Genomic DNA, 18,387 nt, shown 5'->3' with positions numbered 1-18,387 from the left:
GATTCATGCTGATGAACCTGAAAGTAGGGCAAGATTCCTGATGATTTGCTTTCTGACATCCATTTAAACACCTCCCCCTGGCTGTGGGCTTGTCTTCTGCAACTTAAGGATCCTCTCTACCTTCTCTCCATTAAGGGCCTTTGCCTCATGTGTCTTCTGCATCCTTGTAGAGAAGGGCTGACAGATCTCCCTGAGGAGAGACAGGAGGTGGATACTTCCTGCAGCTTCCTGGGAGATGCTGAGTGCTGTGAGTTTCCTCCTCTTCCCAGGACATTCTACCCATGCCACTTTCCCAGCTGCAGCCAGATGAGACACTACAAACACGTGCCAAGGAACCAAACCTGTCTTAATGACCTCTCTGACTTCAGGACACTTCAAGAGAAGTTCAAGAGTCTCATCAATGATGTGACTCCTCTAACTGCAATGGATATTGGTCTAGGGATGACTATCTCACACTACCAGGCACTTAAGCTGTACATGAGTAAAAAACAAACAAACAAAACAAACGTGGCAAGCTACTCACTACTAAATAAACAGTGTAACAGCTGGGCACTGTGGCAACCCTTCAGGACGCACACCATACTCACCATGAATGAAGTAGCCTTGCTCTTGCCAGATGAGAAAGGCATCTCCCACTGCTGAGAATATCAGTCCTGCTAGGATGCGGCTGGCACTCCGGTGTGCCACTAAAAAGTTAATTCCATGAGCCAGAAGGAAAACCCACAGGCAGAAGATGGGCAAACATTTGATGAGGGCACTGAACCAGGAAGGGCTGGAAGTTGGCAACCAGAGGACAAAATAGACACAAGTCGCTTTAAAGAAGGGCACCAGTTTGGGGCCTTCACTCTTCACCTAAAGAAACAAACATTGAAAAAAGAGAAATTAACAGGAGCATCAGAAGCATCAATGGACTAATCTGCAAAACAGAAATGTTTCCTCCACTCTGAAAGCTTTTCCTTCTTGTAGACAGTCAGCTATCAGCATTTCAACCTCAGAAAAAAAGACTGCTTGAACTTAAACACAATCTTCAACTTAGACCTTTGTAAACCTCTTCTGAGCTTCTTGGCTGCCAGAATGAAGATGGAGGGAATTTTAGATACTTTTTTATCAGTTTTGTTTAAAACATTTAGTCAAAGCCCCTTAGTGGTCTTGCGTTTAGACTAACCTCTTTAATACACAGCTTTTCCTGTAGCTGAGAATATACTGCACTCCCCAGGAGTACCACAGCAGCAAGCAAGCCAATACTATACTAATACTATACTAATACTAATAGCAAGCAAGCAAGTACTAGTCTTCCCTCCAAGGCTGGTGTGTCCTCTTGTTTAGCCAGCTGCAGATCACCTTGGGGATACAAACTCTCTTCTAACCCATTCTCTCTCCTGCCCTGTAGGCTCATGCCTGGAGCTTGCCATCACCACATGACTTCAAAACCCATCGCATCAACCTCCAAGGTGAGGATATCGCTTCCTTAGCTGACTAATGTAACAACATCAATCATATGTTGTTTTGTTCAAGAATTACACTAATAATACACTGTCCATATTGCAGGAAATGCTTTGACTCAGGGGTCTATTGCATAAGCATAGCCAGAAAAATGCAGCATGAGCACTGAGCTACTCACAAGAAAGTCACAGCAGAGATGGGATAGATTGCTATAGAGTCTGCAGGCTGGGTCTGCTCTTAGCATACACTCATTTGGGACCATTCTGAACAGGATGTATACTGAATAGGATATATATTGTGTTCAGTGTCCCTCCCGTGGCACTTCTGCTTTTCAGTGCAGATGTGGACAACCTCAGGTGAGAAACAAAACTACTATTTTATCTTCTCTTGTGGCTGATGACTAAAGCAAGGAGCAAAGGAAGAGCCAGTGATTGCCTGCTGCACCTACAGTGTTGATGAGCTGTGTCCAGGGAAGTCTGCAACTGAAGCAGTGCAAACTCCAGAGAAACCCTTCAAGCAGGACTTCATTCTCTATCTTCTGATTTCTGCAGTCAAGCAAGATTTAGTCACTTAGTATCACAGCAGCTAACCATTACTCACAGCCAAAAGGCACAGAGCCCTTATACACTGAAAGAGGACATGGGGAAAAATTTAGAGGGATCAGAGTGAATTGGCACTGCAAGGTTCATCAAAAATGGAATATCCATGTATGCAACACTGCAGTTGCTTATTTCAAGCAAGGACCCCATACTCCAGAAACCTGAAAAAGAATTGCTGGTCTATTTATTTATTTTTTTTTCCAAATCATCTGGCCCTATTTCTGCTTCCTGTACCATGGAACATCCTTGCTGTGACACAAAAATAGTGCATCTTCCTTTGGTGCAGCATGTTTTGGTGCAGACACCTGGAATGGCTGGAGGCTATTGAGCAAATATCTCCACGCTTACAGTGCTCAGGTAATAAAGCATATACTCATCAAAATTCTGCAGGTTTTACAGCCATAAGCAAAGGGAATCGAGTGAAATTGGAAGATGGAGGCAGAAGCAGGGGAGGGCATCTTTACATGGGGTATCAAAAAGGAAATGCAATCTCTGAAGGAGTAAGACTATAAATAAAGGGCATCCCAAGAAGACAGAGCTTTCCAAATTGTTCTTGCATCCTATGGAAAGTTCCCCAGCATATCAGCAGTTTCTTAACAGTAAGGTATTTCATTGTTCCTGCATACATTATTCATAGGCTATTGCCAACACAGTTTTTAAACACTCCATTAAACAACCGGGCTACAGAAATTCACTCACAAAAGGACATCAGAAAGCCGCTACGTTTCTTGTATTACATCCTGAGTCCTCTACTTAGGTTGTCTAAATTAATCACCATTTACCTCCCCTTGTCTGGGCTTCTGGCAGTAAGTAACAACTAAACTGGAAATAAAAGTCCCACGTAGTCCCACAGCACTGGGTGCACTAGGAACTAGCAAGTTACACTGGGGGGAGTGGAGCCACACTTCCTCCTCCTCTTCTGAAGTGGTGCATCACATTGTCCTCAGCCACCTCCAGAACTTCTGCCTGGCTCCAGCTCTGTCCTCTCCCCTTCTGTAAAACTCCTTTGTTAAAAACACGGTTGATCACATTCTCTCTCTCTTGCAGTTGCAGAGATGGTAGCACCTCTGGCAAGATCCCCACCTCTGTCCTGCCAACCATGAAGGATCCCCGCTACATCATGAAGAGCCTGAGACCTTCAGGATGGAAGACTAACTGCTTCCAAAGATAGAAAGGATTTCCAGCATCCACAGTGCTCCAGATCCCTGTAACAGTCTTAGCTAAGGTAAGTAATATCTTCTATCTCTGAAGACAGAAGTCTGTGCTGAAAGGTGTCATTCAAGTTCAGCCATGTTTGCAAATCACAGCAGCACCTTAGAAGCATACAGGAGACTATTTAGGTTAATAAACATAGGAAGTTTGATTTAATACTCTGTCATAAAATAAAATCACCTGCAGTTTGAGCAGTTGCCATTGCAATCACAGCTTGCCCTCCCCTGTGTGCACACATGATGAGACAGGTTTTAATTACATTTGTCATTTTCCCCAGGAACCTTGCCTTACTGAATGTGAGATATGCAGTTGTGCAGAAAGATTATGTTTGCTTGGTAACCTTGAAATTATCATTTTCTACTATCTGCATTTGAATTTTCCAAACCCAACCAGCATTATTTTAAAATAATAGTTTGCATTATTTCCAGCCTAGGAACAACTGAGGAATTCTTCAGGCATAAGAGGTGAGATTCCAGTCTTAGTTGCTCACCCATAACTCTGGAATTTAGGAGTTGGAGTCCTCACATAAGAAAAACCTCATAGACATAGAAGGCTTCTCATCATTAACTCTTTATTCCCATGCACCTTTTCTTCAAGTATACTTTAAATGAGTTATTTCAAAACATGCCCTTGCCTATTACTCTGTGCTATGGATCAGCTGAGCTTCTGTGCTGGCTCTGACCAAAAGGAGCGCTCTATGAGGGGCACTTCACAGAGGCAGAGATTCCCACATAGCTGAGATCCAGGCACCCATCCTGCTGGTGGGATGGTGTAGCACCAGATATGTTTGGGAGAAACACTGTAAGAAAGGCTGAAGCAACAGAAGGATGAGGCTGGGGGATTTCCCTGTTTGGACAGGTGGCTAGGACCTAGGTAGAGAAAATGGGACAACTTGCCATCCAGAGGATAAGTCATAGCTGGTATTGGGAAACTGTGTACCAGCATGAGTGGAGGCTGTGGCTTGAGGAAAGCCAAGCACATAATCCATGACTGAACTTGCCTGTACCTCGGGGAAGGAAATCTTGCTTGGATTAATAGGCAAATTGCATCAAGCCAACCATCTCCCTTGCATTTGTGTCTCAAAGACAGAACTTGAGATGTGGCTGTGCCGTAGCATTGGAAAATGAAATATTTGCTGCAGGTGACAAGATCTTTTGGTTAATGTATCATTTTTTATGGCTTTAAGCTGGGTTTTGCCATTTTATTAAAATGTCTATTGAATTTTACTCTCACTTCTCTTTTTCCACTGCTCATTTCCTCTAGCTGACACACAGTACAGAAAACATCTTGAATACAACTACAAAACAATGTTCTCAAGCTTGGAATTTTTAACTGAGCATAATTCAGGGCATCTTTTCATCTCCTATGTTTACCAAGTCATTTAGAGTCTTTAAAAAATGGTTCAAGTTGCTGTAAAGACATTATGGCTGTATTTGTGGAATTCCAATGGAAATACATGTATTTATTAAATTATCTGCATTTAAACAGAGCCAATGAAACCCTTCAGAGCTTAGACAGAACATGGGGAAGTTGTGTCCTGGCTCTCACCAAGAGATGTACACCTGTGATCTTTAAACAGAACGTGGTACTGACACACACAGCTCCTTGGAGGCTCCTAGCTTGGATATCCACCTCCCTGCTAGGGATTCATAGGTGTACAGTATTCCTTTTTGTTTTGTCTGTTCTTGCCCTGCTCTAGCTTGTAATATTGCTCATTTCCTTGTTGTTCAGCAGTGACAGATGATGCTATCACACAACTACTGCAACCATGCTGTGGTTTGGTATTGATGTAAGACTTTTGAGAGGTTAGGCTTGTCCATGAGGAAACACAACTACAGAAGGAGAAACAATGCAGGGTAATAAAGACTGAGAAAAGGTACCCAGTGCACAAAATATATGCTGGACCCAGCATGCAAAAATGACTAAAAGCTTCATACAATAGCCCGTAAGCTATATCCTCAAATTAGTTATTGATGACTAGGCAAGAGCCCAAAGGTCTGTAATGACCCCAGCAAGCAATGTGGGATATCAAGTAATGTTTTTCTCTTCACAAGTTCCCTAAATCAGCCTCCACAGAGAATGAGCATGCAGACTCATCTGCACAACAGCTGTGTGCCAGCTTGCTGTGGGGCTGTGGTTCATACCCATCAGGTTGTAAAATGCTGTTTTTCACGAGGATTGTTTTAAAAACAATACCCCAGCTATTCCACTGAGCAGCACTTGAGCACGACTGTGCACACTGGCCAAAAAAAGCTGGGCTGCTGTCCTCCACCCATCCCTCCCGTCGGCCTTGGCTGCCTGAGTATCGTTTTATGTACCAGTAGCTGAGCTCTTTCTCCTGGCTTTTGGCATTGCTCACTGTGGATCCTGCCTTGGTTCTGCCTTAACTATGACAATAGCTCTCACCCAAGTTGTGCACCAATAAGTATTTCTGTGACTTTGTTGCCATGCATCATGATGCCACTGCTCATTTTTCTCACTGCCCAGCAAATATGGCTCTCTGCAAGGCACTGAAAATCCTCTGCTGTTAAAGCCATGTGGGGATGGACCATGTCAGACCTGCTTCAGCCTGAAGATGGACCACAATTAGGACATGCAACAGACTCTGCAGAACAACTGGGAACCAACATGATTCTTCATCAGGCTATGCATACAAAAAAACAAACATCTTCATGCATAATCAAAATAAGTAGACTCTAAGGGAAGAAGCCCTCGCTTTCACAGATCCTAGCCAGAGGTAACCAATTTTCCCCGGGTTTCAACTACTCATCAGCTTTTGCTAAACTAAGAACAAACACAGCAGTGCTGAGCAACTCCTGGCCACAAACTCAGGAAAAGTCACCATCCTCCCGGCCTTGCTGCGCTCCCATCCTTGCTCAGACAGTACAGCATCAAGCCTTCTGCACAGGTGCACACTGAAGCCATTATAAAAGAAGGATTTTGTTTTTATGCAGGTGTGCAATAGGAAGCCTGAGCTGCTTGGTACTCAAATGCACCATTTACATCATCCTTTTCCAAGGAGAATGTCAGGGCCTTTGCTGGGCCACAGAGCAAAGGCCTGGCAGCCACTTGGGATGCTCGGCTCTGCATCCCTCCTGCATGGATCTCAGAGGTGTGAGAAAAGAAGGCTGAGATGAAAAGGGGCCATCCAGCCAGCACTTCATAGTCCACAGATCGCTGAAATATTAGGGCTGTCTGGGATGGTCCCAGGCAGGTGAGAGCACCGTGCTTTGCCTCCATCTCTGCTCTCCCACAGGAGCAAAACTGCTCCTGGGAGGTCACTTGCCTTTCATCAGGGAAGGAGATGGCTTGTACATGTCCCAAGCTGCTCCTGAATGAAATTACAAGAAAAAGCGTTTGTTTACAGAGAGTGGCAGAGTTACTGAACCAGCCAATCAACCTGCCTGAAGTACTGTGTTAGTGCAACATACTTGTGCAAGCCAGGTATTAATAAGAGGGCTTACATTTGTGTTGTATGTGCCATGAGTCAAGCATCCAATGCAGATGGCTCCCAAACAGACTCCACGTGCTGCAGGAAATTCAAAGTGATGGATAAGCCCTTCTCCCCTCAAGTGGAGACAAGACTTACATAACACCTAATAAATCCCCCAGGAGAAGGTGGTCCATAGTTCACCTTTGGGAGATTGCGTGTGCTGATATTTGACTGTTTGGCTCCACTGAGCTCACACCATGCCCTGAGTTTAGCCAGGCCCTGTGACATTTTATTGCAGCTGCTGACACCCCTCAGTGCTCAGGGCCTCCATTTCTCTGACAGGGTGGTGCAGTCATACTCTTCTTGTGCTTGGCTGTCCAGCCAGACCTGTTTGCAGGTGGTCCAAAAAACAGGTTTTGTCTGACAGGAGATCCTCTGTTTCAGTACAAGCTAGAAGTAGCTAATGGGTTGGCCTGAATGTTTTCTGCCCCACAGGGATGGTCCTCCCAACTCAGCCACTCACAGCAGGGGCAGTGGGACCAAGGCAGCCACTCCACTAAGGGAAAAGCAGTCTCTTCAGCCTCTCCTGCAAAGCAGAGCTGGTTTTCTGGCTTCTCTCATCCCTCCCTGCACTCCAGCAGCCTCAGTACCCTCCTCATCCCCACGGCTCAACTGCAACGCACCCCCCCTTAAGCAAAGTAAGATACAACCACACTTCCCTGCTTAGCTCCACAGCTGAGAGCTAGAAACACCTCTCTTCTTTCTTTCTTCTCTTCCCTTTTTTGAAGAACAAGCTGTGGCTACTTGCCATAAACATGCAATTAAAATTTTGGCACGGGCCCCTGCAGTCCTTGGGTGGTGAACTCAGATATATTACTGCACAAGTTCTTGGCATCAGAGGAGTCGCCCTATGGTGAGAGACACAGGGTAGCAGGCAGCGGGTGAGGATTAATCAAACTGGCATCTAAAAAGGGCACCTCTGTGGGGCTGGGCTGCCCCACACACAGCTGCATGCAGAAAAGAGAACTGCAATAAAAGGTTTCATTTCCAAGCCAAGATCCTACCTGACTTGCAATCACATCAGAATTCAGCCTAATACCCAGATTAACCCAGGAATGGAAACCTGTTGGCATAGAGATTAAAGCCTTCCATACAAGTGCTTTTTACCCCCAATGTAGTGAGAAGGGAGCCAACGTGGAGCAGCAGTCTGGTCCCCCAGCAGTTGCCAGCACCTCTGCCTGGCAGTGGAGCAGTGTTTGCTTGCAGCATCGGCCTCTCAGGGCAGACTGCAGCTCAGTGCCTGTGGGCAGCAGCACACACAGCAGGAACACCATAGGGCTTCTGAGCTGCACGGCAGCACGCCAGCATGCAGGACAGGATGTTTTGCATCAAGCCGTCTGATGAGCACGTGAGCAAGGCTCACCATGTCCTGGGAGTGCTGGCGTGTGAGATTGCAGGCGTAGCTCTCAATGTCTCTCTCCTGATGAACACTCTCCAGGTGGGATTTCTCCACTACAGGCTGCTGTCTGTCCCTAGCGTAGGACACTGCTCAAAGTTGCTCTGTCCAATGCTTTACTTTGGCTGTGTTGTGATGGGAATAGGCTACAGAAGATTGCACAGGGCATATAACCTACAAAGGATATTCAAATAAATGACTTGGGAAGGTAAAGGAGGTGAGGAGCTCTGGATGATCTTTATGGTGTTTTCCAGAGGACAGGAAAAGGGTACAACCATGAGTCCCTGTCCAGCTGCCAGGGAGGGGAGACCTGCAGGGCTGGGAAGAGCTGGCAGGCAGCCTTCTCTCCCGCCCCTTCCCAAGGCAGGATACACCCAACTGCCACTCACACAGAAATAGCAATGCCCATGTGCATGCAATACGAGGACAACAGCAGCTCCACCTTGTCTTCAGTTCTTTAACAGAGAAATTAAAAGATGCTGGATGCTGAGCAGTTGCATTGGCCGTGCACACCAGACTGCTTTCAAGGTCAGTTTGGCTCAGCACCAGATGTGACCCAGGAGCTCTTGGATATTGTAGCACTGTGCTGTTACACCTTAAAAAAAAACATCTGCAGACACTTCCAAAATAGCAAGGAGGAAAGCCACAAAAAGGAAAATGGAGTCTCGCCTTCAACAGTCTCCTACAGGAAGACTTAAACAGGTGAGGGAACGGTCCCGTAGCAGCCTACAGTGGGGCTTTGGGGCCAAGGAAATCCTCCTCACTGTGTTAGGGCATTGCCTGTGCTACACACTGACCAGGACAATGGGATCGCTACAACAGACAGACCATGTAGTCACAGGGGTGTCTGCTCTTGGTGTCCCAAGGAGCCCTTAGGATGCTGAAGCCTTTCTTTAGCAGATGTTAACTCATAAGATGAAAGTACAGACAAACACACATCACCATGAACTTAAAGCTTGGCTCAGATGTATGCATTTCTGTTAGGACTTGTTTTGTTTGGGTTGGTTTTGCTTTTCTCCTTTACCAAGCATCATCTGTTCTGTTGGCTGGGCTGGCACAGGATCACAAGCAGAGCTATTTTAACAAACTTCATTTAACCAGAAGTAGAAATGATTGACTCCCATCTGCAGCCATCCTATAGCTGTGAGCAGTTCTGGAGAATGAATTTGGAGTGCAGTCAGCAATGTGCCACCACCAGTGACCAATAGAACCACCAGTCACTTTGGATGTCTCTGCAGGGGACAAGGGAGCTGTCACAGACCTGTGCTTTCAGGGCAGTCCATCGGCTCTCAGAAATGAAAACAAACAAACAAACAAACAAAAAATTGAATTGCATTTGCCTGCCAGCATCTTATCTCAGAGCAAAGATTGCTTTTGCCTCCTGGGATTCCAGATCTTCCCTTTTGTGTAACAGAAAGCAAGCCCCTCATAGCATTTTCTTCACTGCCACACTCAGAAAAGAAGCCCTTGCAGATGTTTAAAAAGCCAAGCCATAATGGATCTGTCTTTTCTCCTTGCCCATCAGAGCTGCAGTGCTGTCACTGCAGGGGCACAAATCCTTCCCAGGTATGCAAGGTCAAGTGGGGCTGCATCCCCAGTGCTGCTGGGACCTTGGAGTGTGGCTGTGAAGCTGCATGGAGTTTCAGCACACAGCCAGCTCACTGGGCAGCCCTCAGGATGGGACAGGGCAGATATTTGGCTTCTCACACTAAAATCCAGATAAGATGTCTCTTCTGTGTATGAAAAAGGTCTCCACAAGTAATAGAATCAAAGAATGGTCTGGGTTGAAAAGGACCACAATGATCATCTGTTTTCAAACCCTCCTGCCACAGGCAGGGTCATCCTGGGGGTGTTACCCAGGCAGAAATCTGGCAGATAAAGCAGGGCTGTGCTGAGAAATCCAGGAGGGATAGCTCTGCTCATCTTGTGCCTAGTGGAAACTGGATGAAATGCTCCACATGCGCATCATGTCCTGAGGGATGAACGCTTGTGAAACATTGTTGTTAAAATTAGATGGGAAAACTGCAGTATGTTTAGAGAGTTGTCACTCTGTTACCTCATAGAAACCTGGTAGCCCTCCTCATTTTGTAACCAGGCCAATATGTTTTAAGAGAATGGAGGATGTAAGGTCAATGTACGACAGGGAAGTCACAGATTTTAATTCCAATATCTGCTCTCGTGCCAAGATGTAACCTGGAAAAGCCAGTATCAGATAGAGATTACATGAAGATTAATTGGACTTTCCCACCCAGTTTCAACAGGAAGGGGCAGCCAGGGTGGCAGATGCAAACATCGGCCTACGCAATCACTAACCTACACACTCTCAGGATTCACACTAATGCATTAAGGGCTTCACTTGCAAAACCCCTGCTGCAATCAGTCCACATGTACAAATGCAGACCATGCTCACAAATAAACATGTACCTGCATACCAGGTTAATGCCCATTACACTGAGGGCGCAGGTCCATGCATGCGTGGGGCATGAACTAATAAATCATCTTGAAAACTTCATAAGCATCAGTTAAATGATAAATGTGGTCACACTCTTTTTATATCAGGGTTGCAAGGAAAAGCCATGCAACAGGCTTAGTCTCTTGAAATGGAACACAAGCCAGCACTGTTATGCAGGCACCCTGGCTGGCTCTGACTAATGCCACAACAAAACCAGAAGACACAAGCCGTGGGCTCAGGCTCTCAGCCAGCACAAGCCCACTTCTGCTGAAACCATAGCAGACACAGTGACTCACATAAGGCTGAGGATCTGCCCCATATGTCTAGCACGTGCTGAAAAATGTGCAGCCGACCTAGCTTCAAAGCTACCCTCAATCGTAAGCAGCAACTCAATCAGAGAGCACTTGCTGCTAGTGTAAATTGACTTATTTTGATACAGAATTGTAAATTCAACATGTGATACTATCTGGGACTATGTTTGTCTCCAAAGACGTTATCTGGCAAGGGGCAAAAAATGAAAACCAAACAAAAAGTCCGAAGGCTATTCCGCTAACACGGCTTACCTAATCCTCTCAGTCTTGAAGTACGTGTTTTGCAGTAACTTAATTTACTGAAGTTAACTTTTGGAAGAAAGTGTAGCCTGCTGGTAGAAACCATGTGTTTTCATTAGCTCGCCACTAGGTGAACCAAAACAGCCACCACCCTCGTTAGCAGGCAGATTAGCACCAGGGAGTCAGCCTTCAACATTAAAGTCAACACAAGCAAGTTGCACTTACCCAGAGAGGAACTACACCCTGTGCAATGCTGGGTCAGTCTGCAACATAAGCCAAGGGCTTTCTGCAGATGTCTGAAATCCATCCCACACCAATATGCTTGGCATGGATCCATAAATCATGCCAGGCAGGAAGGCTCCCACACAGCCCACTCACCACCTCTCAGCTCTGGGGGCATGTGGTCCTCTCCTAGACTGAGCCTTCCACTCCTTGTTACCTGGATACCCACTCACATTCAGCATTACTTTGAGGGAAGCTCCACACTGACACACTTGTCATACAGAAACCTGCTGTTAGCCCATTAGCTCAAATGCTATTTAGATGATAGCAGTATAAGCAATGAGTATGGGAAGGGCACAAAAAGCAGTAACCATCACCTTCATTTTGGGCACGCTGCAGTAAGCGAAATCTCCATCGTAATCACAAATCTATTGGTCATTTGTGTGGCATGAAGGGCAGTGGAAAAATGAAGTGCTAATATAATATCCATATTGGCCTCCAGGCAGGAGGGGAGTTACAGAACTGATCGCCTCACAGTTCAAAATTTTCCACATGGTGCCAGATGCCATCTCTTTCTCAGAGCCTCATTTCACTGGAGTTATCGGTTCCTCAGTATTACACAACTACCCACAGAGAAAGATAACTTCAGCTCTTCTGTTACACTGGGTGTGTTCTGGATGGAGATACTTGAAGAGGAAAAGAGAATGACAGAAATGCATCTCTGTCCATTAAGAGAAGAATTATGTATAAGTACAGGCTTCTGAACCTGACCCATAACCTTAATACACAAAGCACACTTGGAACAACAGCCACGTGCAACTTGAGTGATACACTCGAGTTAATGAAGCCTTTAATCTACAGCACTGCCTGCAGCAGCCATCAGCTCTAGCTGCTTAATGCAGCCATACTGGGACTGAGAAAAGCATGAGAAAAGTCCACGCTTTGTAGCTCCACTTTCACTACAACAGCAAATGATGATAATGGCATTGCAAGAATGCCCAAGTTCAGCCTTAAAAACATAAAGATCATGGTACAATACTATACCTGGACCCTTACTTGCCTAAATCAGCACAGGTTGTCAGGCCAAAGCTTTAAGGCTCCTCCCAAAAGGAGTGACTGACATAACTGTTGCTAATATCCTGCTAAGCTTACCTGAGGTGATGCCTCCCTCCCTTATTTCACTGAGTTCAGAGATCTCATCTATAACTCATTCAAACTGGCTTGGTTTTTATACAAGTGCTATATTTTCACAATTGTCTGTGTGGTAACTAAATGTACTTGCTTACAAGCCTCCTGTGCAATAAAATTCCAGCTTATTACATATTTAAGTAACTGGAAAAATTATAATGAATGCAACAATGCTGGGTATGAGCAAAGAGAGCAATTAAAATAAACCTCTCTACCATTATAGTTAGTTCTTAGATGGCTGCTAGCACTTTGTTTCTTTGTGCAGAATTAACACACTCTCTACTTAAAAAGGAAAGGTTCAAGTACTTCAAGGTGGAATCTGGCTTTTTCCAGGTTGAGGATCGTGAAGCATACTTTCTAATAGCAAACCTTTAAAACTATGCTTAGACCTACTACTGCTGTGATTGTGCATAGCACACAGAGTCCCCAGGCAGCATGGTTTATGTCAGGTTTCTATATTCAACTGGATCAGATATCCACCCCATATCCAGCCATATCCTGTATTTGTTATTTTCATACATTTCTCCCTTTTTCTTAGCCCAGTTTTTGAAAATGACTTTCTTGTTCCCAGACAGTGACTCCCTGCTTTTACCCACAGGTGACAAAGGCTGTTCCCAGGAGGGCACCTTGCAGAAGAAGGCACCAAGGCTTCAATTTGCTTGATGCAGCCAAAGCAACACCTTCTTCTCCAGTTCAGCAGCCTCCATCTAAAGATGCAAGTACGTCAGAGGATGAAAGGGAAGGGATTGGAACTGTTCATATATGGCTTCTGGGCAAAATCAAACCAGGCTGTGCTAGGCCAAGTAAGAGCCAGGTGTGGAGAGAGGGTGTTATAGGGATGAGAGCACCACTTAATGACTTTGTATGTCCCATTCCATTTTCCCCAAGGTGATGTGCAAAGAGCGATGCTTAGTTCAGCCCTAACTTCATTTAAGGGGAAAGGTGTGTCTCTCTGAGCCTGTAGCATCACATAAGTGCCAGAGTGGCTGCACATCTCCAGGCTCACCTACTCTGCATTTGCAGCCCCTACAGTCCTGGCACATGCTGGAGAGAGGTCCTTAGGGCAAGGCAATCTTGCACAGCGTAACGCTCACAACTGCTTACCCACTAAGGAGAAAAAAACTAGAACAAAAATTACTGATGAGGCAGTCTCAGGAAGAACTTTTATTAGAATAGGACCAGTGATGAGTGAACAAGAAGAGAATTAAACCTCGCTTAACTCTAAAGCAAATGTGTTGCTTGCTAAAATTGCCCTCCAACCTCAAGCTTTCAGCCCACTCACCTTTAGGTAGCAAAAAAGCAGCTCCTAACCAGAGCAATATCAGCAATAACAGTTTCTAAGCAGGATGCTCCTGCTTGCCTAGCAGAATAAGCAGAAGTTTTCCTCCAAGGTGACTTCCAACCAGAGCAAGCACTGCTCACCAGCTGGAGCAGGACCAGCAGACACACACATTTTCACTGCCACAGCCCAACTCTGTCCAAGTCTGGACTCCAGCACCACCAGGACTCTGGAACATTACCCTGCTGAGTACCTGGCACAATACATTAAAAGCTGTTTGGGCCACAGATTTCTGTATTTGTGGGCACTCTCCCCTCAGCACATCTGTGTTGTGCAGCACCAGAGACAACAGCTCTGCACAATGCTGCGGACATGTCAAACCCCCAGGGCCATGATGCACACCTGGCAGCCAGCAATCCTAACCATCATATCTCCCAGCCTCCTCTCCGTGTTTCATACCTCCATGCATGGTTTCTTCCAGCTGTCAGCTGTGCAGCAGACCTGGAACTCAGTGTTTCAAGTAAACAATCATGTTTCTTGCAAGAGTGTCTTAGTAGGGGTGATGCGGGAGATCAGGTTGTGCCTAAGTAGTTTGGACCATCTGCTGCAGTTATGCACAAAGACCATAGTTTTGAAAACTGGAAAGAAAACCACAGCACTCCTGGCTGTGTTCTTCTAGTGTCTTCCCTGTTCAGGCTGATGCTGCAGGACATCGGGAGAAAACATGCGCTGTAGACAAGTGAATTCACCTGGCTCATTTGATCATGCCTCGGGTTTTGCCCCTTAGACATTGTCCCTATCAGAGGCAGAAGAGATAGTGACACTGTCTCCAAGCACCTGATCTATCTATGCAGCAAAAGGCAGCACAGCAAAGATAAGGCTTGGGCCCCAAAGATAGCATTTCACTGCAGTCAGACTGATTGCCAACTGCTGTTCCCTTCAGCACCCAACTGGTTGGAGAAAGTCCACCGGCTCTACAGTCCACGCTCAGTCCTTCTCACCCCATATGCAGCTCCACTTGCAGCTGTGCAGTGGCCGTGCCATGCTCCCATGCAGCACAGAATCCTGTTCCATCCTGCCCATTGTGGCTGCAGCACAGCTAATGGCAGAGCCATACCGCATGCTCCATCAGGAGAAGAGCAATGTGAGAACACACCAAAGGTGATGTGCAAAGAGCTGCTCCTTGACACACTGAAGGCTGTCAGCCCTGTGCTGCGATCTCTCTGGAGGATTAGACCAGTGCCTGCCGAAGCCCTCCCACATCTATAGCTGTGATAAACAGCTGCAGCTCCAGCCACAGCTCCTGGTGTCATCATTTTCTCCATCTGCAGCCTTACGCCTGTGTTAGCTGCCTTTGGTGAAGCAAAGGGTTGGTATGTCAAGGATGAAGCCAGAGCAGAAGCGTGTTGTTAGATGACAAAAGAGCAAGTAAAGAAAATACTTTTCATGTGCCATCCTGAGTTACCTTCTGAAAGTGTAGTTCCTGGTATAGGTGAAGCCTTCTTAAATTACATACAGCCTTCCCAGCACATACTCATGCGGTAATTGTTTGCTGCAAGACCACCCCTATTAACCAGCTCCGGGAGCCAAGTACTATCTCCTTTCAATTACGAAACAAACTGCCAGCTTTTAGCTATTCCCACATTGTCCCAGGGAAAGATTTCATTTCCAGGGCACAAGTGCACAGCTCACTGTAACCAAAGCATTACCTAGATGAATTTAGCTTATGGCACAGCAGCACTAAGATACCAGGCCTCTTCAGTTATTTCTGAAAAGCACAAGGAAAAAATAATAAGCCGTTTGACCTTAGAATAGTGTAACTTTCAGGCTACTTCCCTCTGTCTCTAAAGATAAAAATCATCCCTGGGCTGCTGATGAACTTAACATGGTAACGACTGGGGGAAAAATCATCTGAGCAATCTCACAATGCGAGCTGCTGCGCAGCACTGGCAAAGGAACGTAAAAGTTTTGAACCCTGGCTCTGTGAGTTAGAGATGGGGAAAACAGGACTGCTACCCTTCTGTCTATGAGACAAAACATGGAGGGGTGCCGGGGATCTGGACTAGCCATCAACCACGACTTTTCACATCAGGATGATGACAGACGTGCAGGGAACCGGGATACCAACCATAGGTGTTTGGTGCTGAGGGGAAAGCACCGCCCGGCAACTTTACTGACAGTCAGCTCTTCTTACCGCACCCAGTGGGCTGCTGCTGCATTCAGCCAAATCCTTTGCTTTCTAGAAACAGGAGCATGCAAAGCAGCGTGTGACTGCACAGCTTCTCAGCTGTTGTGCTGAGCGCTTTGTCTTCTTCCAGCATCCCCTCCACCCGGCGGGGTCAGGACCCGGCACCACACGTCCTCCACGAAGGACAGCACGGAGCTGCCGCCCGCTGCCGGTTACGTTACACTAATTAAGCTTCACGACTCCCCGTGGGACAGGCAGGTGACACCATCCCTGCCTCACCGCCGCTGCGCGGTGGCAGCGCCAGACAGGCTCCTAAGGCAGACCCGAGCGGACGGCAAAGCACTGTCCGGCTCCGCGTGCGGCGCCGGCCGAGCTGCCAGCTGAGCACGTCCGGGCAGGAGGGGGTGAAGCCGCGGAGACAGGAGGCATAGCGGGCACGGGGCTCCACGAGAGCCCGGGGCAGCGACCACACGGAGCGCAGCGAGGCCTCGGGGCAGGTGGGCGAGCCCAGGCGGACGTAAACAGCAGCGCTCCGAGCAGACACATCGCACACAACGCAGATCCAGCATACAGATGTTTACAAAAATAACAGGAGGAAGAGGTGAGAAGCCTCCAGAGCCGCGCCGCCGGAGCACAGCCACGGCCGGACCGGCGGTGAGCGGCTCACCGGCAGCGGGTATGGGGGCAGCGGGTAAGGGGGCAGCGGCGGGGGGGGGGGGGTCGGAGGCAGACGGCCCTGCGAGGGCGCGGGTCCCGCTCCCCCCGCCCGCCCTCCGCACGGCCCGCACTCACCACGGTGACTGGGGACACCATCTCGGCGGCGGGGCGCGTCCTGCCGAGCCGTGCCGTGCCGTGCCGTGCCGCCGGCCCTGTCGCTCCTCGCCTGCCTGCCGGGCTGTTTTTTTGTACAGCGGTGACGTCAGCGGGGGGGGGGGGACCGGGCCCTGCCCCCGGGAGGCGGAGAGGGGCGGGCAGGCCTCCCCGCGGTGCGCGCCGCACGCCCGGCCCCGGCTGCGGGCAACGCTGCTCCCGCCCGGTGCCGTCCCACCGCCGCTTCGGGCACGGCCCCCTGTGGTCTTCGCCCTGCCTGCCCCGCTCCTTTCCTCACCGCCCCCCGCGGGGCGCCGCCCTCGGGTTGGTTGGGGTGACCCCGGGACTCCCTTCGGTCTATATTTACGCGAGGATTAGTGTTAAAGGATGCAGGAAGCCTCTCCATGTGTAATACGATCTTGCTCAAAAGTTTTGCTTCATAACAAAACAAACAGGTACTTAAATAGTAGGTGATTAAGCAATCTGCTATTTGCAGCCAAAGCAGGAATCACGTTTGGTATTTATCGCATCAAGGGGACATTTTCCCCTATAAAGCAGAGAAGAATCCATGCAATTCTTTTGCAGTCTTTGTGCAATCAATGGGTATCGCGTTTCTGAGTACAGAATGTTTCCAAGCAGCAGCCTCGAGATCCCACATGGGCATCACGATTGCAATCACAGATGTGTAAATAGAGAGGGCAGCATTTGGTCCATCGGCGCTCAGTGGAACTGGGATAGACTCTGTAGCCTTTGCGTCACTCGCCAGTCTGAGAGGGAGTTCTACCCAAAAAAGAAACTGTAGATGTGCACTGTCAGATTGGAAGGGCAGCATGGGGAGATCTGAGGCAAGTAAACCTCAGTCAGATCAAAGGACACGGTTCTCTGTACAGCAAAAAGCTGTGTGGCCACAGCCAGGGTGATTGAATCCCGCTCTTGCAGTTCCAATGAAGATAGTTCACAGGGCAGTGACATTTTTATGGGGCAGAAAGAGGAGAATAAGCTTTTCCTTTTCTGAGGAAGTAGGTGAATTAGAGTACTGAAAGATTTCACAGCTTTCCATGGCAAAGGCCAACCCTGCTGCAGTCAAAGAGATCTCTCTTGGGAACAGCACAAGGAGCCAGAGGTGTTTGTATGTCAAAGGATCTGATTGTCAGAAGGACCAATGGTCTGTCAGAACCAGGGTTCCTAATTGCTTTTAAGAATCCTCTTGGGAGCTTGATGACGTCTGGGTATTTAAATATCATAAAAAAAAAAAAAAAAAAAAAAAAAAAAAAAAAAAGGAAAAGAAAAAGAAAAACATCTGTTCCTTGGTTCCTAGCCAGACTCCTCATCTGCTTATCTTGGCCTTTTTTGAAGTGATGAGCCAGGCAGCGCACAGGGTAGGGACATGTTTGTGTTTGAGCATCATCTCTGCTGCTGCTCCGAATATGTGAGATGATGATTAGGATGCATGCAGCTTTGTGATCATTTGGGTTTTTTTTTGTGGTGTACCCTTCCTCAATGCTACTTGCTGAAGCTGGTCTCACAAATCAGGCATTTCTCTGTGTCACTGAT

General features: G+C 47.3%; 1 protein-coding gene and 1 long non-coding RNA gene across 2 annotated transcripts in view; one reads left to right on the top strand and one right to left on the bottom strand.

Moving 5' to 3' along the window:
* The window catches only part of LOC140253521 (uncharacterized), a 29,223-nt gene extending 25,962 nt beyond the window's left edge, over window positions 1–3,261 (top strand). The window contains exon 6 of the long non-coding RNA XR_011903875.1: window positions 3,090–3,261. This is a non-coding gene — a long non-coding RNA (uncharacterized lncRNA). The remainder of the gene's footprint in view (window positions 1–3,089) is intronic.
* TMEM86A (transmembrane protein 86A) overlaps window positions 1–16,935 on the bottom strand; it is a 30,619-nt gene extending 13,684 nt beyond the window's left edge. The window contains exons 1-2 of the mRNA XM_072339161.1: window positions 16,816–16,935; window positions 588–852 (exon numbers count right to left, since the gene is read on the bottom strand). Of these exons, the coding sequence (XP_072195262.1) occupies window positions 588–852; window positions 16,816–16,836 (286 nt within the window). The 5' untranslated portion in view covers window positions 16,837–16,935. The remainder of the gene's footprint in view (window positions 1–587; window positions 853–16,815) is intronic.
* Window positions 16,936–18,387: the final 1,452 nt, after the last annotated feature.

The sequence above is a fragment of the Excalfactoria chinensis genome, chromosome 5, assembly GCF_039878825.1.
Source record: "Excalfactoria chinensis isolate bCotChi1 chromosome 5, bCotChi1.hap2, whole genome shotgun sequence".
Lineage (NCBI taxonomy): Eukaryota > Metazoa > Chordata > Aves > Galliformes > Phasianidae > Excalfactoria > Excalfactoria chinensis.
This window is presented reverse-complemented; position numbering and strand designations above follow the sequence as displayed.